A 26,713-nucleotide genomic window follows, 5' to 3' on the forward strand; every position below is an offset into this window, starting at 1 on the left:
TTGCTTTGTCAAATGTCCCACTTTTTCTGTCTCTAAGCAATGAGAGACAGTGCTTTGCACTTGCTGCCAGGTGGTAGCATTTTAGAGATTTTTCAACTCTGAGGTTCAACAATTTTGATCATAACCTCTGCTTTTAACTTTTCAGACATAGCTGCTTGGTGGCGATTACTCTTTGTTTCTTTGATTATTCTATTACTATCTCACGTCACCTTAATTTAATCTCTCCTGCCATCCGCTCAATCACAGACCTTCATTCTTGTTCCTTCTCTACCCACTCTGTATTTACTTAACTTCTTAATTATTCTCTTGTACTGCCAGTTCTGGTTCATTGACCTGAAACATTTCTTTTAAAAGCTGTCGGACTTGCTGAGTACTGCCAGATACTTCTGCTTTTATACCAGATCGGAGCAATTAAATATATTTATGGTACGCAACTTAAGGAAAAACTAGATAAGTATATGCATAAGAAAATAAAAGAACACGTTGATAAGGTGAGATGAAGTAAGGCTGGAGGAATCTGGCTTGGAGGATATATACCGACATAGACCTTTTAGGCCAAAAGGCCTGTTTTTGTGCAATCCCTTCAGACACTAATGTAATCTTTATCATGGCTTACCAATTTTACTTCGAAACAGAGGAAAAGAAATTCCCAAAGATAACAATCAGCAAAACACAACATGATAAAACTGAGTACAAGCTAGGCACTGACAAAACGCAATGCTAGTATACAATATGCATGATAAATCAGAGCACTACTACTGCTACACACATTCTATTTATTGGATTGTTATTTACGGTTGGGAAACAGGTGCAAAGGGACAATATACAGAATCATTAAGTTTAGTTACCAATTTCTAATGCAGCCATATTTTTTAATAGCTTTGCATTAAGTAATGTGTTGAGGTTTTTATTACTCTTACCAAAGCAATCTGCTTTTTAATCTGGAAATTGCGTCCTGAAGTCAACATCAAGGTGAATCCGGTCATATCAGCAGTGGGTGAAGATTAGAACGAAACTGGGAGTGAACCGCAGCAGTGGAACTTCCTGATAATACCAGAGAGGCCCAGATTGAGCTCCTAAAACAGATGGAAAGATCCAGGACAGGCCAGGGGCGTTTGGCAGTCATTGACTTTAGAATTTGGCAGCTGGCACACTCCTTAAAAGGAAATGAGCATGGGAAACTGCAAACCAAATACTTTGCCAAAATAGACCTAACAAGGATCAATTTCTTCCCATTTCTACATGAACAAAAAGTTACCATGTACTGTTTATACTTCCCCTTCCCCCATACAGCACCCTTAGTTGGATTTCAGTCAGCGATAAGATTTAGCTCTTTTAGCAAGACCATAAGACATAGGAGTGGAAGTAAGGCCATTCGGCCCATCAAGTCGACTCCGCCATTTAATCATGGCTGATAGGCGTTTCAACTCCACTTACCCGCATTCTCCCCGTAGCCCTTAACTCCTTGTGACATCAAGAATTTATCAATCTCTGCCTTGAAATCATTTAGCGTCCCGGCCTCCACTGCACTCCACGGCAATGAATTCCACAGGCCCACCACTCTCTGGCTGAAGAAATGTCTCCGCATTTCTGTTCTGAATTGACCCCCTCTAATTTTAAGGCTGCGCCCACGGGTCCTAGTCTCCCCGCCTAACAGAAACAATTTCTTAGCGTCCACCCTTTCCAAGCCATGTATTATCTTGTAAGTTTCTATTAGATCTCCCCTTAACCTTCTAAACTCCAATGAGCACAATCCCAGGATCCTCAGCCGTTCCTCGTATGTTAGACCTACCATTCCAGGGATCATCCGTGTGAATCTCCGCTGGACACGCTCCAGTGCCGGTATGTCCCTCCTGAGGTGTGGGGGCCAAAACTGAACACAGTACTCCAAATGGGGCCTAACCAGAGCTTTATAAAGTCTCCGTAGCACATTGCTGCTTTTATATTCCAACCCTCTTGAGATAAATTACAACATTGCATTCGCTTCCTTAATCACGGATTCAACCTGCAGGTTTACCTTTAGAGAATCCTCGACTAGCACTCCCAGATCCCTTTGTATTTTGGCTTTGTGAATTTTCTCACTGTTTAGAAAGTAGTCCATGCTTATATTCATTTTTCCAAAGTGCAAGACCTTGCATTTGCTCACAGTGAACTTCATCAGCCATTTCCTGGACCACTCTCCCAAACTGCCTAGATCCTTCTGCAGCCTCCCCACTTCCTCAGTACTACCTGCCTGTCCACCCATCTTTGTATCATCGGCAAACTTCACTAGTTTGCCCCCAGTCCCTTCATCCAGATCATTAATATATAACGTGAACAGCTGCAGCCCCAACACTGAACCCTGTGGGACACCGCTCATCACAGACTGCCATTCCGAAAAAGAATCTTTTATCCCAACTCTCTGCCTTCTGTCAGACAGCCAATCCTCAATCCATACCAGTAGCTCACCTCAAACACCATGGGCCCTCACCTTACTCAGCAGCCTCCCGTGTGGCACCTTATCAAAGGCCTTTTGGAAGTCTAGATAGACCACATCCACTGGGTTTCCCTGGTCTAACCTACTTGTCACCTCTTCAAAGAATTCTTACAGGCTTGTCAGGCACGACCTCCCCTTACTAAATCCATGTTGACTTGTTCTAATCCGACCCTGCTCTTCCAAGAATTTAGAAACCTCATCCTTAATGATGGATTCTAGAATTTCACCAACAACCGAGGTCAGGCTAATTGGCCTATAATTTTTCATCTTTAGTAACTGAAAATAGCTGAAAAAATAAAATACATTTTAACAGATCTGGGTGAGTGCAGAGTAGCTAAATTTAGTTAATTGAAACAATGATAGTTTTGGAAGATTGCTGAATCAGAGAAGCAAGAAGATGGCTGCAAGCCTCAGTTATATTTTATTTCCAAAACACATTGTGAAACTGAGCTTTTCTACCTATCTTATAAGAAAACTATTTCTCACAGATTGAGTTTCCAGATAAATCTCCATGATGTTGCATTCTGCACATTATTTCAATAAAAAGAAAGAACTGAAAAGTCATAAAAATGAAAAAAAAAGCTGCTGGCACCTGCACTAATAATCCAACCAATTTTTTTTTTTAAAAACCTACATTTCTGATGTGCCTTCTAAATTCTCAGGCTAATACATTTAGTGGAGTCATATGGTTACTGCTGACTCATAAGCAAACAAGAACCCACAAACAGATAGGACAGTCAAGAATTCCCAAGCTTTTCTTTGAAAGGTGAAAGTAGCTTAACTACAAGTGGTGCTGATTTGTTGCGTTGTTCTAAGCTGCAAATCAGATTTTTTTAATTTTTAAAATAAATTTTTGGGTTATTTTCTCTCCTTTTCGCCCAGGAGTGCTGGCTCTCAGTGAGTTGATATTTGTATAAACCCACAATATATAAACTATCAACCAGTCACCATATTTCGAGTATGTACCAGCAGGCATCATAGCTGAACCATGCTGTTCCTGGTTCCATACCTGGTCTGTGCAGAAGTGGCAACCATAGCAAGGGTAATAATTGGTGTGCTGCAACCCAGTCCTTTGAGACATGGGGATGGCAGTACTAGATATTAGGAAATACTCAATAACATTCCTATTCTTGATAAATTGTAAGTATAACAATGTGGGAAAGATGAAAATTTGGTTCAGTTGTAATGCTTCCTTAATTGAACAGTATCAATACTCTGAAAGACAATAGGGAGCTGGATTAACTTTGATACTTCTCTCTAACATGAGAGAGCTCATCAGGTATACCACAGACTTGTGACTGAATCTAGGGATTTCCAGGTCTGCACAGATCAGTTCCAGGCCACATATTTCACTAAAAGAACAAATTAAGGAAAACCAAAATCATGACAAACTTTTTGATCCATCCTATCTTTATTCTAACTTTCATACTTCATAATTTTAAAGATGAGTGAATGTGAATGACCAACTCCCAAATCCCGACCAACATTGCACTGATATCTGCCAAAGGTGAAGTTAATTGTTTTGCAGCCAGGTTTTTGCATCTTCCTGATTCTACATCTGAAACAAATCATCATTCAGGGACAGACTTCATAGATTCAATAAGGGTTGCCAAACGGCAAGGGGCAGAGCTCCCACCTAAATTCTTGCTGGTGGCCATTTTGCATGACACAGACCAAGGAATGCAATGATCAAAAAGCCCAAGGTCAGATACAGCAGGATTTTCACCAAGATGGGCTTCAAATGCCTTTCACAACCTGAGCGAGACAGGTCAGAAACAGCCATGGATGAAGGACAGGCAGCAAAGAAACATCTTGCAAACTAAAGGACCTTTGGGATCCTATAGGTGATAGAGGAGAGAAGATTTTTGAGGATGGTCAGAGAATGGGTAGAGTTAACAAGACAACTCCGCAAAATGATCAAATTTTGATTAAGCTTCGATTTCGATGGACCACTTCCAGGAGGTACATATCTGCATTTTTAAATGCCAGCGAGAGGCCTGTAAAGAATCTTCAGAACTCAGAATAAAAGGCCAGTCTCTTCAGTTGAGGCAGGAATCTGGAACAAAGTGAGCCTTCTGCTGGGGAAGTCCTGTTTCTTAACAGCCAAGGAAAGGGGCTAGAATCTGGCTTCTGCCTTAAGACAGGAAAATCTGTCCTGCTGCAGGAAATCATTGCAAAATCAACAATTCCACCAATGTGCTTTGCACTAAAGGTAGTTATACGCTTTACTATGTTATTAGAATGGTTGTAGACTAATGTTCTGATGGACATGGCTTTAACTATTAAGCCCACAATATAAAGCCAGCCTCAGTAATCATGTTATAAAATTATCATTAGTTATAATAAAAATATAAAAGAAACAAACAATCTAGTTCACTAATGTCCTTTCGGAAGGAGATCTACCAGAGACTTTTCCCCAGCATAGGATAGACTGGTATGAGGGGTCGTAGTTTTAAGATATTAGGAGAAAGGTATAGAGGAGACGTCAGAGGTAGGTTCTTTACGCAGACAGTTGTGAATGCATGGAATGCATTGCCAGCAATGGTGGTGGAAGTAGAATCATTAGGGACATTTAAGCTGAGAGGTGAGAAGGTTGTTATTATATTTTACATTAGGATTAAACCTCGGCACAACATCATGGGCCGAAGGGCCTGTTATGTGCTGTACGTTTCTATGTTCTACCATTCTTACTTGGTATGGCCTACATTTGACTCCAGATCCTTAACAATGTGGTTGAATTGTAACTGCCCTCTGAAATGACCTAGCAAGCCACTTAATGACAATTAGGGATGGGTAACAAGTGCCTTACTGTGATGCTGACATCCATGAAAGAATAAAGAAAATAAGCTAAATTTAATTTTAAATGCTGATGTCAATAACACTGACCTCGAGTCAAGTATTTTCTAATGATGAGAAAATTATTCCTTTCAGACAGATATAAACAATATGCGATACAGCATATTTTCCCCACTCTACACCAGAGGTGGTTTAACAAAGCCTACCTAACATCAATCTGGCTGAACTTTGAGCATCAGGATTTTTGAACAAGATATTTCTGATGCGGGTGGAGTTCCCATTTATGAATTGACAGAAATCATGAAGAAAGAAATTCTAACTCTGTCTATGGAGAATCCTATTCTGTGACAGACACAAGACAAAAACCTGAGAAAAAGAATACATGACATCACTCCCATGGCATTCCCATAAAATATGAACGACCTAGCAAGCCACTTAATTCAATGACAATTAGGAGTGGGTAACAAATGCCTTGCTGGTGATGCTCACATCCATGAAAGAATAAAGAAAGTAAGTTAAATTCCCTGTTTTGAGAAGGACATTACCTCTCAGTCAAAATATGCCTTGGGAGATGCATCTTAAGGCTCAACAGCATCTCCCCACAATGTCATCAAGAAGCAGGTAAAGAGATAATTGGCTGCATAATGTCAATTGTGCAAGTACAGGTTCCCAGTCCAAAGTATCAATATTGATTTGTTTTAAATGAAACAACCTCATGGCATTTAACTACTTTTTCTATCTCACTTACAACAATTTGTATATTTAATAGATTTGTGTTAATGTTATGAAAAAACAGAAACAAAGCACAACTCAGATAGAGTGAAAACATTGATGTTTTTTTCGTGATGCACCACAGAATTTATGGCATAGGAGTTTTATGATCTAAGAATGATGTACAGATAGGCCTTATTTGTGAACTAAATGTGCATTCATGCCAGTGAACCAGATCAAATATCAGTTAATCCATTCTTATTGCAAGTTGCTATTTGAACTAAAATAGCAAGAGTCACAAAGGAAGTAAAGATCTTAGCAATGCCAGGGGTCATTTAAGCAATGATAATCTGTATCGGCTAGGGGTGAATGGGTATCTTTACACAATGTCTGCATCATTTACGAGGTATGCTAAAGCAACTTGCCATGGATTCATCTCCTGTGCCAGAGAGCTGTACCAGCTAGAAGGACACGATCAGCAGGTACAGATTACACGGTTATGGTGACTTTACCGTACTATCTGAAAGCATGCTTCTAGAAATATAGTCAGCTTCTGCAGAGCTGAGTAGATCAACCTTTAATTCGTACAATTAGGAAAGGTATTTTGTATCCAAGACTTCATTGTGAAATGACAGCCGCACCAAATGTTGTAGCAACCTCAAGGTGTGACTGTAGTTAGTACTGTATTAGAAGACACTGAGATTGATAACTACAAGGAATTGATAACTACAAGGGCCTCATGCCATAACAGTACAAAATACAAAAGGTAAGACTAGATTATGTAGAAATTAGAGACAAATATAACTTTAATTTCCACATTTTGATTCAGACTTTCTTTCTTTCCCATTGGATTAGTAAAGACTCGCAAATTCAGTTCCAGTCTTGGGTCTGTGTGGAATCTGCACGTTCTCCCAGTGACTGCGTGGGGTTCTACCTGGTGCTCCGGTTTCCTCCCACAGTCCAAAGATGTGCAGGTCAGATGGATAGACCATGCTAAATTGTCCTGTAGTGTGCAGATTAAGTGGATTAGCCATGGGTAATGGGCATAGGGTGGGGATGTGGTCTGGGTGGGATGCACTTCGGAAGGTCGGTGTAGATTTGATGGGCTGAATGGCCTCTATTTGCACTGTATGGATTCTATGATTCTATGTTTCAGTTCAGGATGGGACCAGGCTGCATCTCAGAGCTGCTCAATTGCTTTCTTAGCACTCACTCACTCAATTTGCACCTACCTGGATGCTCACAGCATCCCTGTCTTGTCTTGTCTTCTTGCATTATGCCCCCTCATCCAGATTTTAAAACCTCATAATATTTGTCTTGTGTTGCTTAGCATTGATACCAAGCTCAGCAGCTTGTCAGCAAAATCAGGAGGGGCATAAATAAAGTGAATAGCAAAGGTCTTTTCCCTAGGGTGGGGCATTTCAAAACTAGGGGGCATTCTTTTTCAGGTAAGAGGAGGAAGATTTAAAAGGGACCTCCGGGACATTTTCACACAGATAGTGTTTAATGTGTGGAATGAACTGCTGGAAGTGGTAGATGCAGGTACAGTTATAACATTTAAAAGACTTTTGGATAGGTATTTGAATAGGAAAGGTTTAGAGGGATATGGTTCAAATGCGGGTATGTGGGACTTGTTTAGTTTGGAAAACTTGGTCAGCGTGATTGACTTGGGCTAAAGGGTCTGTTTCTGTGCTGTGTGATTCTATTACTCTAAAGAAACATGTCAAGTGTCAAAGACCTTTTCCTCCTTGTTCTAGGTGTCGTATAATGAGTGGATCAAACACTGACACATTCAATACATTTGCTATCTTAAATGTTACAACAGAATGTTACAATGTTTAACTAACCAACGTTCCTCCAACCACAGTTTGCATGAAGTCCCAACATTCCTTTTTAATTGAACAACCAAAGGTCAACTCAATATGTATAGTGTGTCAGAGAACAAAGCAAGAATCCAGCAAGGCCTGCTCAGTTATAACCTGGAAGCTAACATGACCCAAAATGAACTGCAGTAAACTTATCTCCTGGATTTTCAATGTATCCAAAAACAACAAACACATTTTTTTACCCCCCTTATAGGGTCCCGTTCAATATAATTCACGTCTGTTCTTCCTCTCCCCTGTAACATTCATGTTCACATTTGAAGAAGATAGTGTAGTTTACCTAGTGTTCAGTGGATAAATGGACAGGAAGATGAGGTGATCAAGAAAGTAGGTCAAAACTCTTATCTCCAACACCAATCCTGATTTCTACTGAGATAGCTCACCTGGACACAAGAAAAGGTGATTAATCCTACATTGCCACTCAGCTACTATCCAGGGAACCCTTCTCAAAGTAGTGTACAGGTAAATCAAGGGCAGGATTAGCAGGGGCTTCCCATGCAACATATAACATCCCCCATCTCGGCAATCAAATACTCAGCAACCTTATGAAAAATAGCCAAATGGATGATATACTTGCAGGCCTCACCTCAGTATGATTACCTTCTTCAATAGCTAAGAAAAAGGATAAATGAAACACGGAAAATAAAGTGACTTTGTTGACTACTTTTGTTTATAGGAATTCAGGAGTTAGTAACAGACTTAACTAAAAATTACATTTCCACTCTTCAAAACCAGTATGTCACAGTAATGACTTCCACAAAACCAACATATAAAATAAACTTGAAAAGTACTCTGGGATCTATGTGTTTGGAGTGGAGAAACTTAGCATTTAAGAGACTGAACATAGCCAAAATTTCTTAAATCTTTTGAAATGCAGATTTGAATTCCTACACTTCCCTATTTCCCTTATGCAGGCCTGAGCTGCAGCTGGCTAGATTCTGGCTAATTATTATTCCAACTGATGAATGAATAACCTTGAAAATTCAATTGGCATCATCAAGAACACTTCATTTATATCTTTCAAAATGCATAGCTCTTATCTATTGTTGCCTAGAAACATCACACAAATATGAAAATGAAGCTTAATATGTTGGTTTGGTCAAATAAAACATAAACATTTGCTTAATGTGTTACATTTTTTAAAAAATTCTAACTCTGTGACATATCAGAATGGCATTTACTCCGTCTCAGGGTCATTTTTAAGCAACGTGGATGTGCTGAAATTAAAGCTGGGACTTGATCAAATTGACAGAACATTGTGTCTTTCATCTATCACTGCCAAACTATTTACACAGTTTCATTTTCCCATCACTAATGAGAGGTCTGCAGTATGCTTGCCCATAACTACAGGAAACCTAGGGAATTTTAAAAAAATTAAATGTGACTGGTAACAATTAATATAGAAAAGCAACAAATGATTTCTATTAATGCTGTGATTTACAATTTCAGTTGTAGGTTCTTAAACATTAAGAGAATAATGGTTTTAAAAGCAATTGAAATCTGACAACAATTACTTGATAGTGTGTGAAGGGGATTTGGGGAACAAAAAGTGAGAGTGTGAATGTTCTACGTAATGAAATAAAAATGGTTAGTGTTATTGCACCTGCTAAGCACAACCAGGACCTGATATTCAATACAACAGACAAGAGTACAGTGACTGAAGCTTCATCCAAACCATTTTCTTGGTAGTTTTTGGCAGTGGTGAGACTGCCATATATAATCTGATAACCAGGAGAAAAGGAAAAATAAAATACAGAGAAATGGAATTGGGGTAAAAGAGAAAATCCCAAAACAATATGGAATGGGATGGGGGCAGAAGAATAAGCTAAGACATAAAACTTGCCCAAGCACATGTTTCAATTCTTCAAGCATACATGATTATTTTGTCACAGCGGCTTTCCCTCGAGAGATTTCTCAAGACCTAGTGTCAAACTAAAATGTTCCCACACATCGAAAGATCTGGCAACAAGACAGTTGGAAGGGCAAAAAGATCATTTTAGACAGAGGAGGATGAACATTTGGTGATTATGCTGGTGCCTTTTTTTAGAATACTTCAGGGTTGCAGTTCCACTATCATGCAGTTGTCAACAGGCTTTCAGTGAGAAGAGAAAACATCAAACTCAAACTGCAAATATAAGTATATCAAATAGCTGATGAGTCTGAGTCATAGAGATGTACAACACAGAAGCAGACCTTTCAGTCCAACTTGTCCATGATGACCTAAACTGATCTAGTCCCATTTGCCAGTACTTTGCCCCATCACACTAAACCCTTCCTATGCATGTATCCATCCAAAAGCCTATAAGATGTTATAATTGTACCAGCCTCCACCACTTCCTCTGGCAGCTTATTTTATACATACACAACCCTTTGTGAGAAAACGTTGCCCTCAGGTCTTTTCAATCTTTCCCCTCTCACCTCAAACCTATGCCCTCTAGTTTTGGAATCCCTTACCCTGGGGAAAAGAAACCTGGTTATACACCTAATCCATTGCCCCTCATGACTTTATAAACCTCTGTAAGGTTATCCCTCAGCCTCCAAAGCTCTGGGCAATGAAAAGCCCCTGTCAAATTCAGTCTCTCCCTATAGATTAGATTAGATTACTTACAGTGTGGAAACAGGCCCTTCGGCCCAACAAGTCCACACCGCCCCGCCGAAGCGCAACCCACCCATACCCCTACATCTACCCCTTACCTAACACTACGGGCAATTTAGCATGGCCAATTCACCTAACCTGCACATCTTTGGACTGTGGGAGGAAACCGGAGCACCCGGAGGAAACCCACGCAGACACGGGGAGAATGTGCAAACTCCACACAGTCAGTCGCCTGAGGCAGGAATTGAACCCAGGTCTCTGGCGCTGTGAGGCAGCAGTGCTAACCACTGTGCCACCAACATCCTTGTAAATCTTTTTCTGAACCCTTTAACATCTTTCCTATAACGGGGAAACCAGAACTGAGTGCAGTATTCTAAAAGTAGCCCAACCAATGTCCTGTACAGCCACTACATGACATCCCAAGTCCTATACTCAATTGCACTGACCAATGAAGGCAAGCGTCCCAAATAACTTCTTCACCAGCCTGTCTACCTTCAAAGAACTATGCACCTGAACCCCTAGGTCCCTTTGTTCAGCAACACTTCCCGGCTTTCTGAAGTCTATAAAGTCAGGTGTTACCTTGAATTTAATCAAACATGTAACAAAAGTTTGAAAGTCTACAAGTTACTTGGGCACTGACTGAAGATGGGAAAAAAAGCAAAGAATAGTGCAGAATGACAAATCTCTAAGTTAGGCTCCGCACCAAACAAATCATTATGTCTTATATGCTCGTAAGTTCAAACTCACATCATAGGTTTTGTCATCCTATATACCAAAAGATTCCTTCTCTTCCACAAATTGTGTGTGTAAAGTAAAACTTCACCTATACATTCTGGCACTCAATTTGGTATTATAAATCAATTTAATGTTGGTGATGGAATATTTCACACACCATTCAGATCGATGGAACTATTTTCTCATGTACTATATTGTAAAGCAACCTAAACAAATTAGAAATGTACATAAGTTGCATAAATAAATATTCCACAATAATTAAAGTTTGAAGTAACAATTGGTTTGGGTGAGGGTCGAATCATTGGATTCACGAACTATTAAAAACAAAGTATGCATGGGAAACAACACATTTTAAAATAATATGAGAACAATGGCAACATAATGAGATGTGGCAATTTGGTAATAGTTAAGATAAACCAATAGTCAATCGCCTACATCACACATTCCATCACTTCTGCCCCCAAAACGTGCAAACGGTTACATTTCAAGACAAGTTACTAAGAAGTCCGTACTGATTTAAAAAATGCAAAAACACCAGAACTCTCAGCCAACTCTAAAATGTTCTTTTTCTGTTTTAATAGAACATGGAACGATATAGCAGAGGAACAGGCCCTTTGGCACATGACATTGTGCCAATCACAACACCAAATTAAACTAATCTTTTCTGCCTGCCTTTGGTCCATACCTCTATATCCCTTGCATACTCATGTGCTTATCTAAAAAGGTCTTTAAACGCCCCTATCATATCCGCCTCCTCCACCACCCCTGGCAGCGGGTTCCACACTCCTATCACTCTGTAAAAACCTTGCCCCTCACATCTCCTTTGAACTTTCCCTTTCCCCCCTTAAATGCATGTCTCCTCGTTTTAGACATTTCAATTCTGGGAAAGTGATTCTGACAGTCAACCCAATCTAGATATCTCAATTTTATAGATTTTCATCAAGTCTCCCCTCAGCCACTCCAGAGAAAACAGCTAGAGTTTTTCTTGCCTCTCCTTATCGCTCAAAACCTCTAATTCAGACAGCATCCTGGTAAACCTCTTCTGCACCCTCTCTAAAGCCTCCACATCCTTCCTGTAATGTGGCAATCAGAAATGAATGCAATACCTTAAGTGTGAGCTGACCAAAGTCTTATAAAAGCTGCAACATGATATCCTGACTCTTGTACTCACTCCCCCCACCAATAAAGAAAAGCATGCCATACGCCTTCTTTACCACCCTATCTACTTGCGTAGCCACTTTCAGGGAGCTATGGACTGTCAATACTGCTCAGTGGGTCCTGCCATTAACTGTATAACTGTACATTTAATAATTACATGATGTCTTGAATTTCACTACTGTTGTAGTTACACAAATGTTTACAATCCATCCACTCAGAATTGTTCAAAATGATTTTAACCAAGAAATGGACATCAGTGTTATTTTGTGACAAGAAACAGTCAGTGGTCTCATTATTTTCCGAACTTTAGACAACTTTATTAGCTAACATGGGTGAAGACATCACAATTCTCAATTGGCAGAATATGGACAATGTTTTGTAGAGATGATTTCCATAAATTTAATTTGCTTACATATCCTAATTTTATGTTACTTCAAGGAAATATTGACTTTTTGCTCCAAAATTGTTAACTATGAATGTACGCTATATTGTAATATAAAATATAATTACCTCAGGAAAGTAGAAAAACTGCAAAAATTGCATTGCAGAAAAATTTCTCAATCATAAACTCAGAAAATCCCACTCAGATTAATTTGATGAGAAATCAGTTATCAGAAATCACAACAGTTCTGAGGAAGGGTCACTGGACCCAAAATGTTAACTCTGATTTCTCTTCACAGATCCTGCCAAACCTGCTGAGCTTTTCCAGCAACTTCTGTTTTTGTTTGATTTACAGCATCCACGGTTCTATCTGTTTTAACTTACTTTGATGTCTATTTTAAATTTTTAACACTTCACCGTGCAGGAATATGGTCCAGTTAAATTAGTAGAATTAAGACAAAATGAAAATTAATTAAAATGACCGGACTTGCATCTTCGCCAGGTTCCGATGGAAACATTACATGAAAGACGTATTTCCAACAGTGATCACGTCTTTTGTTTATAGTGATTAAATGTGCACTGTCTCCAAATGACTGACTGCCCGCCCTCTCTCTCTCCCCACACTTTCCATGGGGGTTCTACACAAGGTGTACCCTAAACACCCCCCCCCTTCCCCACATAATCTCTCCAGCATTGATATGTACAGGGCAAAGGGGGAACCTGTGAAAAGGTTGCACTACAAAGGTTGTATGTGCATGCGCTATTTGGAGACTTACCCCACAAAGGCAGCAGTCTTGTTGTTGGTGTCCAGTCCAGCTGCCCCAGAGAGGGGGCAGGTGAGTACAAGGTTGGGGGGGTGGGTGGGTGTAAGGGGGGGGTGGCAGGGTTGGACAGGTTTGAGGGGCGGTGTTGGACAGGTTTGGGGGCGGGAGATATTGGGAGCAGTATTGGACAGGGTTGGGGGTGGGAGATGTTGGAGGGAGCAGTGTTGATGATGGGGGTGGGATGGTATCGGACAGGGTTGGAGGTGGGGGGGTGGTGTTGGAGGCGGGGGGTGGGGGGGGTGTCAGAGGCGGGGCTGGAGCGGGGGTGGTGAGGGACGGGGTTCAGGGCTGGGGGTGTTGGGGGGCGGTATCGGACAGGACCGGGGGTGGAGGGGGTGACAGAGACGGGGTTGGGGCAGGGGGCGGTGTCGGACCGGGTTGGGGGTGGGGGGGTTGTCATCGGGGACAGGGGGTGTCAGAGAGCGGTATTGGACAGGGTCAGGGGCAGGGTTGTGGGTGGGGGCAGTGTCAGACGGGGTTGGGGGCGGGAGTGTGTTGAAGGGGGTGGCGGTCAATGGGGTTATGGGCAGGGGGTGTCTGGGGGCGGGACAGTGTCGTACAGGTTGGGAATGGGGGTGTCGGGGTAGGGTTGAGGGTGGGGGGCAGTGTCAGTGACGGGGTCAGGGTGGGGGGTTGGTTTCAGACAGGGTCAGGGTGGGGGGTTGGTGTCAGACAGGGTCAGGGTGGGGGGGGGGGGGGTTGTCGGGGGGGGGGGGGGTGCGGTGTCGGAAGTGGGAGGTGTCAGGGGGGTCGGTGTCAGATGGGGCCAGGCGATGTCGGGGGTGCGGTGTTCAACGAGGTTGTGGGCGGGGGATGTTGGGGGCAGTGTTGGGTCACAGGGGGTGTTTGGGGTGGTGTTGGATATTGGTGGTGTTGGGGCGGCGGCCGGTGTTGGACCAGGTTGGGGGGCTGGGTGTTGGACCGGGTTGGGGGTGGCTTGCGGGGGCTGGCAGGTAGGGGGAGCGGTGTTGGACCGGGTTGGGGTGAGGGGGGCGGGGTCTTGCACGCTGTCCTGCTGCAGTTTCCTGGACATGGAGCAGACTTTAAAAAACTCCAAGCCCCAGAGGAAAGGCATTTAAAATCGATTAACTGAATAATCGATTATCCGAACTAAATAGTGCCCGCCTATCACGTTTGGATAATCAAGGTTCCCCTGTACAAGGATGTTGCCAGGGTTGGCGGGTTTGAGCTATAGGGTAAGACTGAATAGGCTGGGGCTATTTCCCCTGGTCCATCAGAAGCTTAAGGAAGTCTTTACGGAAGTTTATAAAATCATGAGTGACATGAATGGGATGAATAGCAAAGGCTTTTTCCCCCCCAGGGTAAGGAAGTTCAAAACTAGAGGGCATAGATTTAAAGGTGAGAGGAGAAAGAATTAAAAAGGGACATAAGGGGCAACTATTTCGTGCAGAGGGTAGTGCATGTATGAAGTGAGCTGCCAGGGGAGGTGGAGGAGGCTGGTACAATTACATTTAAAAGGCATCTGGATGGGTACATGAACAGGAAGAATATGGGCAAAATAGTGGCAAATGGGACCAGATCAGTTTAGGGTATCTGGTTGGCATGGGACGGGTTAGACTGAAGAGTCTGTTTCCATTCTTTACATCTCTATGACTCTATGTTTGGCCTCTTGTGCATTCCTAATTATCACCATATCTTAATTTGTCTGGGTCCCAATTTCTACACCTAAACGACTCCACGTTGCTTCCCTCTTAACAATCTCCCTAAAACCATCCTGAAACCAAACGTTTGGTCACCTGACCTATTCAGTTTGGTGCCATTCCTTGTCTTACGATGCTCATGGGAAATGCCTTTAATTATAGAAAATGTGACATAAACACAAATTGTAAAGATAATCTAGATATCAAGGGTGCCACTTTGCAGCTAACATTACTCTATTGTGCAAATGCTATATACTGTTTAGAAAACAATAAGGCAGATACTATCAATCCTTTTGGTAATTAATAAATACCCTTCTCACCAAAAACTTCACCATATCGTGTACTTGATGATATCTGATTCCCTGAAGTGAAAGGGAGATGAGGAAGAAACAAGGTAGGGAAGAGCTGGAGGTTACTGGTTGACAGCTGACTCGTGATTTCCCACTGCTATCAGTACACGAAGCCAGCAAGAAAAACCATTTAACAGAAAAATGGGATTTTGAAGCAACACTTCCATAGCCTTGATCATTCCATGGAAGCTGGAGTAGATGCTTTAATTTGTGGTGGTCTGGTACATTGTAGACAATCTGGTCTTCATGGGTATTAAGCCAATAGGGATTTTTGCAATCATCTCAGGAGATAGAAAGGAGGCAACGGTTTGCACCTTCACTTCCATAAAGGCTACTAGCACCTCAGTCATCTTGTGTTCTCGCGAATACAACTTCAAATCAGACATTGTTCAACAGTCCCATTCCCTGCAATTAATCAATCATTTATGGAAATTTCATGAAAGGATCATGCATGTCAAGGTACAGATTTCAAATAATTGGCTAGAGTAGTAAAAGCAATGAGGAAAAATAAACTTTTTCTATGTAGTGAGCATTTAGAATCTGGGAGGCAATACCTGAGAGTGTGAGGTAGGTTCAACCAATACAAAGAGCTACTTCAATGTACGAAAATGTCAATTTCAAAATATCTAGAAATGATTTGGGATTTTTATTTACTTAATAGTTCAATACATAGGCAGGACTTTAATAATATGACTATGCAAAAAAGATATAAATATTGGTAAGAGGTATTTAGATTTAGGTTTAGTACAGCCTTGAAATTAACTTGAATAATTCAGAGTAGAATAGTGTATTGGAAACAGCTAGTGTTTGAAACATCTGCAAATATCTTTAGATACTGTGTAATACTTGGCATGTAGCTTAGAATTACACTATAAACATAAACATATTTTAAATCTCATCTTAGATCATCACAGTTCCGTCACTTAAAATGAAACATAATTTCCCAACTAGCAATAACAAGCTGAATCAACTGGAGTTTATTTACATTTGCACACACAATTATACTCTTATTTCATTGCTCCAACTACTCATTCACATTTCATAAAATAATAAAAAAAAATACAACTAACCTCAACCCAGAGTAACTTACTAAAGTACCCATTAACCTGCTAAAGAAAGAAAAATCTTCAACCTCTTTAGGTATTACTGTTACTGCACTATAGTCCCACTGGAGAGGTCACTCATGTCTTGTTATGCTTTCGTTTCCACTTGTTTTTTCCTTCATGCCACCTCAGTCTCCCACTTCATCTGCTCTCTTAGTGTTTTTAAGTTGATTTCACTCTATTCACTTCAACTTTCTTTTGCTTTCTCTTCTTCCATCACTGTCTAACCGACAGAAGCATAGCACAGAAGTGGGTATTTGGGTCACAGTACCAACTGGTCAACTAGCTCCTTCTCCTTTTCTTTTGCCCAATTTGAGGCTTGCAAATCTTCCTCCAGTATAAATCCAATGCCCTGTTGAAAACAATTTTCAAATCTGCTTCCATCACTCCTTTCAGCAGTGCAATCTGAATCACAACAACCGATTTAACAAATGTTTTTTGCCCTACGTTGCTTCTAACTCTTTTTTCCCCTCAGATATCCTCCATTCATTGACTTTTACACACTGAAAACAGATTCTCCTTATTTACTCTAACAAAGCCCTTTACGATTTTGAACAAATTTCTCAAATATCACAGCTTCAATGACAGCAACAGCAGTTTCTCTAACTTGTTCAAGGAACCAAAAGACTTTCACCTCGAGCATAATTCTGTAAATTCCTCTGCACCACCTTCCCCCACCCTCCTCTCTGATCTATCACCTCCATCCCTTCTCCCCAGCCCCAACCATGCCCCTCCCCCACCCAGGCCCCCAACCCCCCATTTATGTCTCCACCCTGGAGGCTCTCTGCCTCCATTCCTGATGAAAGGCTTTTGCCCGAAACGTTGATTTTCCTGCTTCTTGAATGCTCCCTGACCTGCTGTGATTTTCTAGCACCACTCTGATCTAAACTCTGGTTTGCAGCATCTGTCGTCCACATTTTTGCCACCTTGTATATGCGTCATGAACTGTATTAAAGCCTAGAACTGGCTACCTGGGGCCTCGCCTATGTTTTATGATTTAACTATGAAACTCCCTTTAGAATTCTATGCTTCTATTCAAGACCCAATAATTCCTTATGCCTTTTTAAAAATGTCTTCTCAACTTGTCCTGGCACCTTCAAAGACTTGAGTATCAACACCCTCAGTTCTCTCTGTTTCTACAACCACTTTTACACTGCAATAACTATGCCGTCTCAATCTTCCTACCAAAAACAGGTAACACCTCACTGCATTAAATTTCATCTGAAAACACGTGGACTTAAAACGAAAATAAATTCCACCATTCAATAATATCATGGCTGATCTCTACCTCAACTTATCCCAGAGTCCTTGATTCCCTTAATAACAAGGTGACCAATTCTGGGTTAAAAAGAAATAAGGCACACTTTACATCGAAGGTCACTGGCAAGACCCTGGGAGTGACTGCAGCATGCAACCCGGCCAGATTCTGAAAGTGCCACTGGAACCCTTTGAGATTACTTTCTATGAATATAAGTTCAAGCCATAACAGATATCAAAAACAGCGGTGGGTGATATATCCAACTCTTGTGTGTGGGGTGTTGTTACAACTGAACATTATCCCCAGAACAATATCTCCTTATTATTCTCCTTCCAGCCTTGGCTATTATTTCTTTTCATATTCATTTCAGCATTACTGTTCAGTTCTATTAGCAAGTCCATTAAAGGGTTACTTTACCTTCTGAAAATCGATATGTAGAAGTGCACTAATCTCATCAATCCTTCACATTACTTCAAAATAACTGAATAAAATTAGCCATATGTGAACTGTTCTTAATAATTCCATGTGGTTTCATCTATTATCCCACATTTTCCCAAATGCCAGTTAATTTTATGTTAGATCACAACCTCTAAAAGCATCCAAACCACAAATATCAAGATATAGCTGCTGGGTTTATTCCTTCTTTTCAGTAAGACAGGACGTGACATTGGCAATGGCCCAGTTCATTTGGACCACTTCTATAACAGAGTATGATTGGAAAACTGTGGTAAAGCCTCCATTCCACTCTTATAGTGGGGAGATGAGTGTGTAGTGGTAATAGATCACTTGATTAGGAGACATGGTTCCAACTCCACCACAACTCCTCCTGAAATGCAATTAATAAAATAGGGGCTTGAACACTAGTCTTAGACTGGTGACCATAACCACTATCATTAATTGCTGCAAAAATCCCATCTGGTTCACTAATGTCCTTTAGGGAAGGAAATCCAATATCCTTAACTGGTCTAGCCTCCACATTTATCTATATCTACCATGACAACTCTTAACTGCCTTTTGAAACATCCTAACAAGCCACTTCATTCAAAGACAGCAAGTGTCAGTTTTGTCAGCCACGCTCGCATCCCATGAAAGGATTAAACAAGACCTTTCCTCAGGAAGCAATGATATATTTCATCTACCCCACAACATCCATCAGCATTGAGCACTAATAGCCTTTTAAGTGCTTCCTCTTCATCCACTTTTGATATTTTTCAATATTGTTCCTATCTTCTCCTTTACTGCTACACTGCATCTATGTATACGATGGAAGGGGATGTTGCCAAAGTACTCACTTAGTGTCTTAACCACATGCTCTGCCTTCATAAAATCATCATCTTTTTGGTCCCTAATCAGGATCACTTTTCTTTGGATTAAACTTTCATGTTTCTAATAGAGTTTGGTTTTCCTTTTATCCTAACCACTAACCTACTCCCATTAACTCTCTCTGATCCATTTAATTTCCTTATGCAGATTTTCCATTCCCTTTTAAATTCAGCTCGACTTTCCAACAAATTGTTCAGCTTGGCTCTCAATTGAATTTTGAACCCAAATGATAACTATCATAATTTGCTTTGTCTTAAATAAAAACTGATACTTCTTTCTATCTCTTTTCTTTTGTTTATTCCATTTGTTTTCTCTCACTTCGCTTCATCTGTCGTTGGCTCCCATACTTCTTTTATCTTTCAGCATCTTATTTTTAAGCTCGTTCTTGTAGTTATGGAGTTGTCACACAATGAGCAGTATATAAAAGAGGAGAGAGCTACAGGGCATAGGTTTAAAGTGAGAGGAGAAAGATTTAAAAAGACCTGAGGGGCAACTTTTTCATGAAGAGGGTGGTGTGTGTGTGGAACAAGCTGCCAGAGGAAATGGTGGAGAGGAGTACAATTACAATATGCAAAAGGCATCAGGATGGGTATATGAATAAGGGTTTAAAAGGATATGGGTCAAATGCTGCCAAATACGACTAGTCAGATTGGGATATCTGGTTAGCATGGAGAGTGGGATCAAAGGGTCTGTTTCATGCTATATGACTCCGACTCTAATGACTCCATTGGAAAGTATATGGAGTAGGACCATGAAAAGTGAACAAAAATTGGACGGCAGTATGTCCGAAAGGGAATAAAGGGGGAAGCTGACCTTTCAAAAAGGACCAGAGAATAGATGGCTGGATTTTAGAAGGAGCAGCAATTTGACAAGCTAACTTTTGCTAAATGTTGATCAGAACTGACCCAAGAGGACCAGTGCACAAGGTCCTCGTTTATGCAGACAGACATGACTCTTGCTCAACTTGAAATGTTAACTCTCCAAAGATGCTACCAGAACTATTGAGTATTTCAACCACCTTTCTATCTTCACTACCAAAGAAAGACATATACTGTTTGCAAGTGTGAAAAGTGCTCAGACATATTTAATAGGAACTATACTAACCATATTTTGGCCAAGGAATATTACCAGGGCACAGTAGGAGAAAGCTTTAGCACACTTGCATTATATCCAAATGGATAATGTTTAACAGCTGACTGGATAAAATAGAATAATAATTCACACTATATATTTTGTTAAACATTTTCCAATTCCTGTACTCTATAAATAGCTAAATAGATTTTAGCTATTTATTAATTGTATCAAATATACATGGTCAAATTACAAGAAGGATTTTAGCGCAAGAAAACTCAGTAGTAGAGTAGTCTAAACAAAACTTAGAAAACCAACACAAAATGGAGAAATGTGCTAGAGATACTCCAAAATCCAAGTCAGCTCAAACAGAAACAGCAAAACCTATTCTATTCAGCCATTTACAATAATTAGAAGAAACTTGGTTAGAGCTACTGACAGAAGTTCACTTGGTACATCTTATTTTGTCTTCTATTTCATTTCTTTCTCTTACCTCCTTGATTCGCTTAACAAGTGCATTTTGATCAAAAGCCACTGCCTCTGCACACTGGCGTAGATGATCTTGGTAGCGCGAACAGAGTTTTAGGACTTGCTGTGAATCTAGCTTCTCCAATTTGTTGCCGCTGGTTGTAGTCTGACCACTTAATAGTCCTGAGAAAACACAAGAAAAATGAAATTAGATTACATACATAACCTATCAGCCAACTGACTAAGTTAAGCCTGCATTTTAGCTTCATCATATGATAGTTCACTGAAAATATCTTCAATAAAGTAAATCATTCAAGAACAATTATATACAAAAAGGAAAAACACATAGATTCAAGCAGGAAACAAAAAATAAACACACACTATAAAGAATAAGAGGTTACGTAGTTGGTCTCAGTCCAGCCAACAGTTGCCAGCAATGGTAATGTTCCTCAGCTTGCAGGTGAAAATCTAGCTGCAATACCATTGGGAACAGACTCCAATAAAGCAACAGAAAAAGGAAACTGGTCCTATTCCATTGTGCAGAGTGACTACACATCCATGTTTTCCCAAGGATAGTTCTAGGTTAACATACCCTGTCGCCAAAACTGTGTTCTTGAAAGAGTCTCTAATACATCAAAGAACATGTTGAATATTGTGATGTGTAATCTTTCCACGTTGGAGTATATTTAATGTATAAATGAAGTGCAGCGCAGAGTACATAGTTAAAGTCGCCTTGAATAAAGGTGGCTGCTGAACCTCTAAATAGAAATAAATATGGAGAAATTTCCAAAGTGTTTCTAAAACACTTATTGCTACTAACTTAACATAGATGGTGCAACATTTTTGCAGTTGCCATAGTGGAGGCTGACTGAATAGAATACAACATGGAATACATGCAAAATTCAAGTGAAAATGGTGTTCAAACGCACACAAGTTGTTTCTTTTTGAAAAAAGAATTTTCTATATTTATGACCAACTGGGAGAGAAACAGTGGAGGCAGAAGACCTATTAAAGGAAACAACAGCAACACTAAACAAAGCTGTTCGCACAGCATGTGCTAATTTATATTTTGTTATTGATTTTTTTTGTTGCAGCGAAAAAAAAAAGATGAGACAGTGGGTTGGAAAAAAAAAGTCCCTATACACAGTGTTGCTTAGAGAGGGAGCTTGAATGCATTTCAATAGTGTGACATCACATTTATGGTAATTGGCTGCACATTTATTTTCTACTTGCTATGTATATGTAAAACTTTCAATACATAGCCCGGTAAAAAGTTTTCACTTTTTAACATTGAACAACCTACATTCTTCATCCTAGTTACGTTTTTGATCTCCCACACTGTGTAATCCTGGATTTGGTTTAGAATGCATGGTCACTACCAGAGTTTACTTTAAAATCTAGAGAAGTTTATTTATGGATATCTTTTCTCTGAAAAAATCTGAAGGAGGAGAGCATATATTTTAAGCTTTGTACTGGAATGTCTTGTTGACAATTAGTTTAAAAAGAAGTTTTGATTTTGCCATTACTATTAACTACTGCAATTATTCAAAGAATCAAAGCCTTATTAAAACTCAACAAGCAATATTTTTGCGAGCTCAGTTATATCCACTGCAAAACACAGTGCTGCTCACCTTGTTCTTGGGATTGGGATCTTTTTTAAATATTGGTATTAAATTATTTGCACTACAAATGATTACAGTAGAAAGCATACACTTCACTGCAAACAAATATGCATTGTAAATAATCACAAACATTGATATTTGCTTTTCAACATATTGTTGAATTCATTTAAATGTTTTAAATGTTTATTTTCAAACTGAATGCACATTGCAGAGTTTATGTCTGTCAAGCAGTTTCAATACAGCCTTTCATAATTTCAGCATAAGCTACTCTCAAACATTTGCGATTCAACAGCTGTTGATTAGTTACTTCACACTACACAGTGGATTACAAACAGGAATTCATCAGCAGTATTATACATTTCTGAATTAACAACTGTACATTTCACATTCTTTCACAAGTTCTGGAATGCTGAATGGAGCTTTGGGTGATATTTCACAAGTGCATAGTGTCTCTGTATTTAACTGGCATGAAATAAATTTGCTTCAGAGAGGATAAAGATACAATAATACAAAAACAATTGAAAATAATTGAGACCTATAAAATATTCTGAACATAACTCAATAGCTTGCACAGAAATACTAAATATTGCTTTGAAACATTGAAAATGTAGCTGAAATCAGCATTCTACAGCCCCTACAACAAAAATGAAATGAAAACCTGCACACGTTTGTAATTATTCAGAGTAAGAGCATCATTTTTTTCCCCAGTTGGGATAAAAGTATACTAAGAGCATTAAAAGGAAACGATAAAAAGAAATTTGAATCTCTTCCCTTCCCTTTTATTCATAACTCAATTGCTCAATGTCCAAAGTTAAATCTTTATATTACAGAATGCCATTAGTGGTATATTGTACTTGTCTGACAAAAGCTGAGAAAAACACCAGCTTTGGTACAGTATAGCAGGAGCTTTGGAGACCATAGGCTGGATTTTCCTGTCTTCAGTGCCATAGACAGGATGATCGAATATGCAATCCTCTGGTTGCTTCCGCTGTTGCGGTCCTTGTGGTCCCTCAGTGCTGCAGGCCCAAAGGACTAGTAGCTCTGGACCTTTGATGGCCCATTGGGACAGGTGGGTTACACAAAGGCAGGTTGGAGACTGCAAAAGCATCCCACAAGGATGTAAATGAAAATAAAATATCAGAGCCACATTTCACAAGTACATTAACCTGTTATGGTCCAACATAATAACTCATCAAGCGACACTGAAAAGCTGTAATTAATGTGAAATTCTAGCTTGTTACTGTGGTGTGCAATTATTGAGAATGACTTGAATGCACAACTGAAAACTGGTCGTTTCTAACCAAAACTTCAGTTGCTTTTAGAGAAAGAAATGGCAATCATGTCAAATTTAAAAGCCTAAAACCAGTGATTCAAGTAACTGACCCACATCCAAGTTAAATAAAACTGTCACAACGGACAAGAAACCTAACAGGGTGCCAATTTCTTGAAAAATTAAATGAATTGACCCATTTCAAAAACAATTCATGTATTTTCTCTTAAACTTTTCAAGCAACCCAGCTCTACAGAGGACTGACTGTGAGCAAATCAGTATAAACAAACATCACTAGGACCTCTTTTGGCCCAAAGCTCATTCCAAACAGGAAGGTGTAGTTTACATCACACTAAGCCCTCATACTGACAGAAGAATTCTCAACAGACCAGCTTCATTTAAATAAGCTAAGAAACCAACTTTATCTTTTTTATAAATTTAACTTACTTTTCGAATCAACCTATTCAGGGATAGATTGAGTGAATCCTAAAGAAGTGTATAAGGGCAGTAGGAGTATACTTAAGAAGGAAATCAGGTGGGCAAAAAGGGGGCATGAGATCGCTTTGGCAAGTAGAGTTAAGGAGAATCCAAAGAGTTTTTACAAATACATTAAGGACAAAAGGGTAACTAGGGAGAGAATACGGCCCCTCAAAGATCAGCAAGGCGGCCATTGTGTGGAGCCGCAAGAGATGGGGGAGATATTAAATGAGTATTTTGCATCAGTATTTATTGTGGAAAAGGATATGGAAGATATAGAATGTAGGGAAATAGATGGTGACATCTTGAAATAGATCCATATTACAGAGGAGGAAGTGCTGGATGTCTTGAAATGCATAAAAGTGGATAAATCCCCAGGATTTGATCAGGTGTACCCTAGAACTCTGTGGGAAGCAAGGAAAGTGATTGCTGGGCCTCTTGCCGAGATATTTGTATAATCGATAGTCACATGTGAGGTGCCGGATGACGGAGGTCGGCTAACATGGTACCACTATTTAAGAAAGGTGGTAAGGACAAGCCAGGGAACTAAAGACCAGTGAGCCTGACGTTGGTGGTGGGCAAGTTATTGGAGGGAATCCTGAGGGACAGGATGTACATGTATTTGGAAAGGCAAGGACTGATTAGGGATAGTCAACATGGCTTTGTGCGTGGGAAATCATGTCTCACAAACTTGATTGAGTTTTTTGAAGAGGTAACAAAAAGATTAATGAGGGCAGAGCGGTGGACATATGGACTTCAGTAAGACATTCGACAAGGTTCCCCATGGGAGACTGGCTAGCAAGGTTAGATCTCACAGAATACAGGGAGAACTAGCCATTTTGATACAGAACTGGCTCAAAGGTCGAAGACAGAAGGTTGTAGTAGAGGGTTGTTTTTCAGACCGGAGGCCTGTGACCAATGGAGTGCCACAAGGATCGGTGCTAGGTCCTCTATTTTTCATCATTTACATAAATGATTTGGATGGGAGCAGAAGAGGTTTAGTTAGTAAGTTTGCACATGACACCAAAATTGAAGGTGTAGTGGACAGCGAAGAAGGTTACATCAGATTACGATGGGATCTTGATCAGATGGGCCAATGGACTGAGGAGTGGCAGATGGAGTTTAATTTAGATAAATATGAGGTGCTGCATTTCGGGAAAGCAAATATTAGCAGGACTTTTATACTTAATGATAAGGTCCTAGGGAGTGTTGCTGAACTAAGAGATCTTGGAGTGCAGATTCATAGCTCCTTGAAAGTGGAGTCGCAAGTAGATAGGATAGTAAAGGAGGCATTTGGTATGCTTTTCCATTATTGATCAAGTACAGGAGTTGGGAGGTCATGTTGTGGCTGTACAGGACATTAGTTAGGCCACTGTTGGAATATTGTGTGCAATTCTGGTCTCCTTCCTATTAGAAGGTGTTGTGAAACTTGAAAGGGTTCAGAAAAGATTTAAGGATGCTGCCAGGGTTGGAGGACTTGACCTACAGGGAGAGGTTGAATATGCTAGGGCTGTTTTCTCTAGAGCGCTGGAGGCTGAGGGGGTAACCTTATAGAGGTTTCTAAAATCATGAGGGGCATGGATAGGATAAACAGACAATTTTCCACAGGGTGGGGTGTCCAGAGCTAGAGGGCATATGTTTAGGGTGAGAGAGGATAGATATAAAAGAGACCTAAGGGGCAACTGTTTCACACAGAGTGGCACGTGTATGGAAGTGTTGGAGGCTAGTACAATTGCAACATTTAAAAGGCATCTAGATGGGTATATGAATAGGAAGAGTTTGGAGGGATATGGGCCAGGTGTTGGCAGGTGAGACTAGATTGGTTGGGATACCTGGTTGGTATGGACTGAAGGGTCTGTTTCCATGCAGTACATCTCTATGACTCTATAGAGCAGGTGGGACTGAACTAGCCTCTCAGTCCAGGGGTAGGGACATTATTCCTGAGTCACAAAAGGGCCCATTAATTTCAGACTGCAATTGAACTGAAACGCAACCATTCGCCATGGCAGGATTTGAACCTAGATCGCCAGAACATTTCCGGATTAATAGTCTAGCATTAACAGCATTATTAATTCACTGTAAGAGACCAACTTTATCACAACCTATAGGTAACTGAAATCAAGTTAATCTCATTTCACCATTAGCACTTTCTTAAATTGGTGAAAGTTCAAAAATATTTACCAGGATGCAGCCAGGACTAGAGAGTTTGAGTTATAAGGATAGGCTGGGACTTTTAGTGATGGGTGACAGAAATTTATAAAATCATGAGTGGCATAGGTAAGGTGAATAACAAAGTTCTTTTCCCTAGGGTGGGGTGGGGGTTCAAAACTAGGTTTTTAAGGTGAGAAGAGAAAGATTTAAAAGGAACCTGTGGGGCAGCTTTTTCACACAGAAGATGGTTCACGTATGGAATGAACTGCCAGAAGAAATGGCAGATGCAGGTATAGTTACAACATTTAAAAGACATTTGGACAGTTACATGAATAGGAAAGGTTTAGATGGATATGGGCCAAATGCAGGCAAATGGGACTGGTTTCACTTGGGAAACTT

At 40.3% G+C, this 26,713-nt stretch overlaps 1 protein-coding gene across 1 annotated transcript in view; it reads right to left on the reverse strand.

The window, feature by feature from the left end:
- borcs5 (BLOC-1 related complex subunit 5) overlaps positions 1-26,713 on the reverse strand; it is a 91,795-nt gene that overhangs the window by 4,665 nt on the left and 60,417 nt on the right. Inside the window, exon 4 of the mRNA XM_072552130.1 lies at positions 20,820-20,977. Within this exon, the coding sequence (XP_072408231.1) occupies positions 20,820-20,977 (158 nt within the window). The remainder of the gene's footprint in view (positions 1-20,819; positions 20,978-26,713) is intronic.

The sequence above is a fragment of the Chiloscyllium punctatum genome, chromosome 32, assembly GCF_047496795.1.
Source record: "Chiloscyllium punctatum isolate Juve2018m chromosome 32, sChiPun1.3, whole genome shotgun sequence".
NCBI classification, from domain to species: Eukaryota; Metazoa; Chordata; class Chondrichthyes; order Orectolobiformes; family Hemiscylliidae; genus Chiloscyllium; species Chiloscyllium punctatum.